The 7,482-nt window shown below is 45.5% G+C and overlaps 1 protein-coding gene across 1 annotated transcript; it reads left to right on the forward strand.

Annotated features, from left to right (window-relative positions):
• The first annotated feature begins 5,470 nt into the window (after positions 1 to 5,470).
• LOC115270393 (uncharacterized) lies at positions 5,471 to 7,258 on the forward strand. Its single transcript, XM_029879988.2, has 3 exons — positions 5,471 to 5,984; positions 6,050 to 6,231; positions 6,467 to 7,258. The coding sequence occupies exons 2-3, from the start codon at positions 6,109 to 6,111 to the stop codon at positions 6,893 to 6,895; spliced, it is 552 nt and encodes a 183-aa protein (XP_029735848.2). The 5' UTR covers positions 5,471 to 5,984; positions 6,050 to 6,108; the 3' UTR covers positions 6,896 to 7,258.
• Positions 7,259 to 7,482: the final 224 nt, after the last annotated feature.

Raw genomic sequence — 7,482 nt, forward strand, 5'->3', positions numbered from 1 at the left:
GTTCCCAGCTCGCGTGTGTTGCCGCAGCTCTGGTAGATGGTATGATTACCTCTAAACGTTCACACCATGGATCCTGTCCAACACACCTCCTGCAGCGCTACGATGCCGAACCCGCGGTCCTTCAGTAGATCGGCGAGTATGCGGGTGCTCCCAATGAAGTTGAGAGATCGGCAGTTCCACGTACCGAGTTTCCAATCGCAAGTCCTTTTCGTTCGCTGGGGTCGTTGCCGTTGGTCTCGGTTAGTATTATTCTGTTGCTGATTTTCCGTTACAATGGTTTTTTACGGCTGGCTCGTAGGGCCTGACACCAACCCCCTACTTTCCGGAGGACCATAGTGCACAGTTGAGCTTAGAGTCCTTCCCTGGCACTCGGACGTAGATCAGCCGCCCCTAACATGGGGATCAGACGCTGTTGTGAGCCGCTCCTCCTGGAGAACAGACGCTCAGGTTTGCCGAAGCAAACCCCCCCTTCCCTGTCAGCCTACGACCAAAGGTCCCACCGGGGTTGGTTACCCGATCTTCCCTAAGGTTGCTCATAGTTTCCGGCCGGTACCGCGTGGAGGTAGGGATAGGAGTTGCTGGGCAGAGGCTAGTGGATCACAGTGGGATCTGAATTGCGCAGCATACCCAGCCTTTACCGTGCCAATAATAGGATTTCTTACTAATAAATACATAACTGGACTAAGTTTGGCAAGATGAACAAATTGGATTCTTCAGCGTACAAGTTTACGGATGGACCATAATAATCGAACCGTTACCCTAATCATATCCGCGCATTTACCGATTCAGCTATATGGTGACCTCCATGTTCCGGGTGCAGCATAACGATGAGCACCTCAATGGCGACGTTGCAAGCACCGAAGTTGGCGCGGTAACAGATCTACGAGTACGTGCGCAGGACGAAGGATTTCCAGCCCACAACCTCCAAGAGATTGAAGAGGGGTTGAAAAAAAATCAAAGCTGCTGGAGCAGATCAACTACCAAGCGAGTTACTAAAACACGGTGGAAAAGCACTGGTGAGAGCACTACACTGGGTCATTACCAAGATCTGGGAGGAGGAAGTATTACCGGAGGAGTGGATGGAAGCTATCGCCCATCTACAAAAAGGGCGATAAGTTGGATTGCGGGAACTATTGCGCGATCACACTACTAAGCGCTGCCTACAAGGCACTCTCCCAAATTTTATGCCGCCGTCTATCACCGATTGCAAGAGAGTTCGTGGAGCAATATCAGGCTGGATTCATGGGTGAACGCGCTACAACGGACCAGAAATGCCGCGAATACAACGTGCCCACACATCACTAGTTCATCGATTTCAAATCGGCGTATGAAACAATCGATCGAGAACAGCTATGGCAGATTATGCACGAATACGGATTCCCGGATAAACTGATACGATTGATCAGGGCGACGATGGATCGAGTGATGTGCGTAGTTCGAGTATCAGGGACACTCTCGAGTCCCTTCGAATCTCGCAGAGGGTTACGGCAAGGTGATGGTCTTTCGTGCTTGCTGTTCAACATTGCGTTAGAAGGTGTAATAAGGAGAGCAGGGATAAACACGAGTGGGACGATTTTCACGAAGTTCGTTCAGCTGCTTGGTTTCGCTGATGATATTGATATTATAGCTCATAAATTTGAGACGATGGCGGAAACGTACATCCGACTTAAGAGTGAAGCCAGGCGAATCGAATTAGTCATTAATGTGTCGAAGACAAAGTACATGATGGCAAAGGGCTTCAGGGAGGAATCATATATATCGACGGTGATGAAATCGAGACGGTTGAAGAATTCGTGTACTTGGCATTGTGGCAGGAAATCGTGCTTACTCAGCAGAACTCTACGATCGAATAAAGTTCGCCGTAACACGAAGTTAACTATCTACAAAACGCTGATTAGACCAGTGGTTTTCTATGGGCACGAAACATGGACCCTACGTGCAGAGGACCAACGCGCCCTTGGAGTTTTCGAACGGAAGGTGTTGCGTACCATCTACGACGGAGTGCAGATGGAAGACAGGACTTCTTCTTCTTCTTCTTCTTCTTCAATGTGGCGCTACGTCCCCACTGGGACTTGGCCTGCCTCGCTTCAACTTAGTGTTCTTTGAGCATTTCCACAGTTATGAATTGAAGGGCTTTCTTTGCCTACCATTGCATGAATTTGTACATTATGTGGCAAGTACAATGATACACTATGCCCAGGGAGTCGAGAAAAATTTCCCGACTGGAACGGGAATCGAACCCGCCGTCTCCGGATTGGCGATCCATAGCCTTAACCACTAGGCTAACTGGAGACGACTGGAAGACGAGACTTGGAGAAGGCGAATGAACCATGAGCTGCATCAGCTGCTGAGAGAACTAACCATCGTCCACACCGCGAAAATCGGGAGGCTACGGTGGGCGGGTCACGTCATCAGGAATCAGGATGTCGGATAGCAACCCGACTAAAATGGTTCTTGAGAGTCATCCGACCAGTAAAAGAAGAGGTGGTGCGCAACGAGCTAGGTGGGTCGACCAAGCGGAGGACGATTTACGGACCCTACGCAGAGTGCGGAACTGGAGACAAACAGCCATGGACGGAGTGGAATGGAGACGACTACTATGTACAGCAGAGGCCACCCCGGCCTTAGCCAGATTCGTAAGGTAAGTATGTCCCGGAATAAACTCTATATCAGGAATATCTGGGTTCTAAATTGGGGTTACATTATATTAAGACGATATACCACCTTTACCATTAACAACCCAATTCCAACGTTCTCAAACGCCGACACTTTTCCTCCGGGAGGACGTGATCGAGTGCTGGCTTCTGCTACACGTCCATCTCACGTAGATCTTCGCATCGCCTTGACTCACGTGTGGGTGTGCGCGACAAAGCCGACTTCGACTTTGGCATCGACACCGACGACGTGAGCCGACTCGAAACTAGCGAAATGACCCCCGGTGTCAGGAAGTGAGTTCAAAATGTTAGTCTTAACTACCCATAGCCGGCCATGGCACACAATAACGAGATGCTCGACTGCCTCCTGACTAGAGCGCTGTAGTCCCAAGTGCGGGCGCGCAAAACAGCAGCATAAGGGGATTTGGATGCGACCAAAAATGGGGAGAAATCCGTAAGTACTCCCTCGAGGTACTTATTTAATCATCAACCCGCTCGAAGGGTTCAGCTCATTCCGAACTGCGCTTTTCCATCGTGGAATCGTGTGTTCCGCGACTCGTCCCGTCACCCCCCTTCAAGTAGCCTATTTTGCATGAGCCAACGTTCAATTTAGTTGGTTGGTCGTAGGTAGAAGTACACCTAGATGGGAAATTAATCGCCGTAGCGAAAATGCGAAAACAATCCTTGCGCTGCGGCGGCGCGCTCGGGAAAGCGAGATGGTCTAACGAGATGCACCCGGTCGGTTTCTGTGCGAGGCGCAGTTAGGGCACCCAATACCCTAGACACGATCGACCACGCGGTGCGGTGGTGGTGTGATGTGGTAGAATTTCCTGTGCCACCGCCACCTCACTACTGACTGGCGGCGCGGGGATGTGATCCCATGGAGTCCCAAGAGATATGCGATACCGTCCATCCGTCGCGTCGTCGTTGGCGTTGATCGTTCCCATCGCGATGATCTTCTCCGGTTGTGTTTCTCGTCGTGTGTGCACGAGCGCAGGCACTCTATGGGCTGCTGCTCTGCTGGTGTGCTGCGGTGGCAGTGTGAGGTAATAATTAGATTATAATGGAGCGATTTCACGAAAAGACCATAATCTCGCCGCTTCACGGATGGTTCATTAAAGTGTGGCCCCTCCGGTCGTCCCGTGGGATCGATACGAGTAACACACCTCGGTCGACATTTCCTGCTCTCGGGTGGAGAGTGTAGGGTCGGTTTCATTTTGCTCTGTTATCTGGTGCGGGTCATCGCTGGGAATGTGCTAGTTTTGCGGACATAGACATTTGATTCTTTATGTTCGTTTTCCTTACATAGCACCTCTTTTGGAACTGTGGCTGATTCTCACTTTAGGAGCTGTCCATAATACTACGTGGACGCAGACATCCCTACTCCACATCGTAGACTTAGTTCACGTTCAATCTACACTTCCACATGTATTAACTTAGACACAATAACGGCTTGGTAACGCGTAATACAGCTCCCATTGAGGTCATTAGTCTCTTCCCAAGTAACAATTATTGTTTGAAGAAATGTTTCTCAGAGCTTCGTTATTAAACTTCATGTTTAATAAAAATTGTTTTAACTGTGTAGGAACCATTGTTCAACTCTTGTTAGCCCAAAAATGAGAATCTATTCAACTACACTTGTTGTACAAGTAGAAACACATAAATGTTTATACAACTATGTTTGTTCAACTGGTTGATGCTTCAAAGGCAGCATAAAAGGCATTTTATTAAGCAATCAAAATAACAAATAGCTACTGATGATTCTAAAAGTGCTTGTTCAACGTTTCTTAAACGAATATTTGTAGCGCATCGTTGTTCATTAGTTGAAGAAAGGTGGTACAAAGTAATTATATGGGATAACGCTGGCATGCGCTATAGCAACCACTATTCAATCTTAAAGCCACTTTAATTTCACTTTTGTACAAACAGAGTGTCAAACAATATTTTTTTAAGCCGTACAAAAGCAGAAAGTAATTTTTCTTAAACGTTTGTTCTATGTCCTTAATTTTTTCTTGTTTAATAAAATTAGCAAAAAAGTTTTTCCAATATCTTCATTTACATATTTCCTTGTTTTTTTCTCACAATGTGTGTGTTCTAAAGCTACAATTACAATGGTAATCAGTTGTCACAAATGTTCCACCGAGACTTGATCTTACTACCCTTTGATTGACAGCTATCAGCATCTGCACCGTTGTCCGCACCATCCATACTGCTCCATCCTAGGTTGTAATATTGTCGGGCCGCCACCAAACCGGACTTCGCACAATCAAGTCGCGACGCGACCCAACTCGCGACGTTTTTTATTCATGCCAAAAGTAGTGCGCATCCTTCCCGTTGTTGTCAGCAACACAGCGCACTAGATGCGAAACAGTTGCGACACTTGTGGACCAAGAAAATGGCAATTTTTGATTGAATGTCGGTCTTGATTCCAACCGGATAGACAATATTCAGCTCGCTAAAAGTGATATTTAAAGTTCACTATGAAAGTGGGACATTTTTCCGAACATGGATTGTTTAAATGTCGCTTCAGCATCCTTATTAGACTAGTCCACAGTAAGCTTAACTAAAATTTAATAGCAGTGGAATAATCACTTCTTAAATAACTGGTAACACTGCTCTTTGGGACATGCCCAAAGCGTCAAATCAAACAAAAACAATAACAAACTTCAATCGGTTCAGCATTAGCAGTGTGTTCTGACGATTTCTTTCACAAAATGGGAAAAGGTGAGTAATTCGACATTCCTAAAGAGATTATCAGTTGAAGGAATCTTTACCTTACAGATTATTTCGTGGTTGTAGCCTAGTTTGGTGTTTGAAAGGAATCGCTCAAGAAACTTCTTGACCGATTCCTGGCAGAAACTTTCCACGGTGACTGCCATTTGAACTATCATTTCTTCGCAACTGCGTACTGTGATCGAAGAAAAACGGTTTCTTGGGCGATTCAGGCAAGGAATTTTCCATGCATCAAGATAGGCCGAAAAATTCCTTCTGAACTGCAAACAGCGCTTGTGCAAACAATCGAGGCCGGGAAACCCGTGGTTACTGTGGTCCCACACAAATGGGTGAGTGAAAATACACTCTTCTGGCCCAGCAAGCAGGCAAATGAATTACGCCGAAATGCCGCATCATCACCAGCGTCGTCGTGGACGAAGATACCCTGCTCAGTAAAGCGGAAGTACATTCCGACCTTCCCTGATGCTGAGAAAGAAGCAGACGAACTTTCGGGGCAATCTACCGACGCATCTGACTTTGCACCCAAGCGCAAAAAGAAATTGAAGAAAGGTTCTATTACAAAGGCACTGGATTTGAACCATCTACTAGGTGAACCAGGTAGGCAAACTCAATTTTTGATCTAATACTTTCAAACCTAACGTATAATTCTCTTTTATAACTAGTGGCGGAGACAAATACCTCAGACCCCACACTCCTGCAGCCTTGCAACCGTGGTGATCTCATGGAGGCGATTCCATTTGAAAAGCAGACATCCCCGGTAAGCCAACCAGCCGATGAGATTGAGAACGTTTATTGTCAGCCGGATGGTTTGCTCGCGGAAGGCTATATCGTGAAAATTCAACAGGTAAGGAGCTCGTTTTATCTCTCTGGCATTACACCAATCATGCTATTTATACTCATCTTTATGCCGAATGAGTTATTTTCTTGTCACTTTTATGGCTAATTACATTAAACCTTTGAAAAGTCGTAATTGTAAAAGGCAGTTTGGATATTTCACCAAAATTCTAATTAATTTCTACCTCACACCTAATGCAACGCAGAGGCGAATAATCAAACCCCCTACAATGATTTTTTTTCAGCCGGATGCAGACAGAATCATCAAAGCAGTATCCGATAAAATCGAGACGGTTGCCGAAAAGGTGGTTGAGAATGTCACCGCAACAGTACTCAATACGGTAGGTGCAATGTTGGCAAAAACAACAGCAACACTGGAGATGAGAATAGACGCCGCTATTCGTCAAAGATCTGGTGACCAATATTCCGAAGCATCGTCATCCTTCCAATTTACACCCGTTAGCACCACGGATGAAATTGACGCTCTGGAAGAAAAACTGAAGAACGAGGTCTACGCTAAGCAGTTGGTGAGTATGATTTTTGAATCAACATTGTCGTTGAAGCACTACAGTAGATGTTATCCGTTATGTGTCCGACAAACTTTTTGCTTTTTCTACACCATGCTTAAATGGGCGCTTGGTTCCCGGGTGCTCTGTCGGCCACATAAGGGTTAAATATGTTCAAATTATATACCTGGAGTATTGCAATTATTGCTAAGTACAAATATGTTTTGGCCAGTGATGTTATTTATCATCATGGGGGTGAATTTTCCACCAGTTAAAAATCTCTGCACGACTAAAATCTGTTGCAGGTATTGACTGGAGTTAGGTAATGTTGCACTTATCGAATGTCTACTGTACTTGAGCATACTTTTGCGTCGAATCTAATACGGCTTCAATTTAAAATTCGACACTAACGTTTCGAAGCTTAATTCTTAATAAAAATTACAGAATGTGCAGTCTGAGTGTTTGTGTTTAACCTATACTGCAGCGGATTTTTACATTTGATGTATGTTAAAAAAAAATTTTTTTCTGCTTTCAGTTTGTTCATATGAAAAGAATAATCGGACACACTGGAGATGCCTGTAACGGACTGAATGTTGCTTACGGACTGATTGACCATTTCTTCGACAGAAAGTTAATGCTCGTGTGTTCCTGGACTGGTGAGAGCAGAGGTGAAATCAGAAAGTTTGCAATGAAAAAGTGTGACAACATTCTGGACCTTTTTCTGAAACTTGTCCGAAGTGTAAACAACACATTTT

This window comes from Aedes albopictus, chromosome 3, assembly GCF_035046485.1.
Source record: "Aedes albopictus strain Foshan chromosome 3, AalbF5, whole genome shotgun sequence".
Lineage (NCBI taxonomy): Eukaryota > Metazoa > Arthropoda > Insecta > Diptera > Culicidae > Aedes > Aedes albopictus.

Excerpts from the sequence above, each read along its gene's own strand:
- LOC115270393 (XM_029879988.2), top strand. The coding sequence starts at position 6,109 with ATGGAGGCGATTCCATTTGAAAAGCAGACATCCCCGGTAAGCCAACCA. Across the intron at positions 6,232-6,466 it reads ATATCGTGAAAATTCAACAG|CCGGATGCAGACAGAATCAT; the intron begins GTAAGGAGCTCG and ends ATTTTTTTTCAG.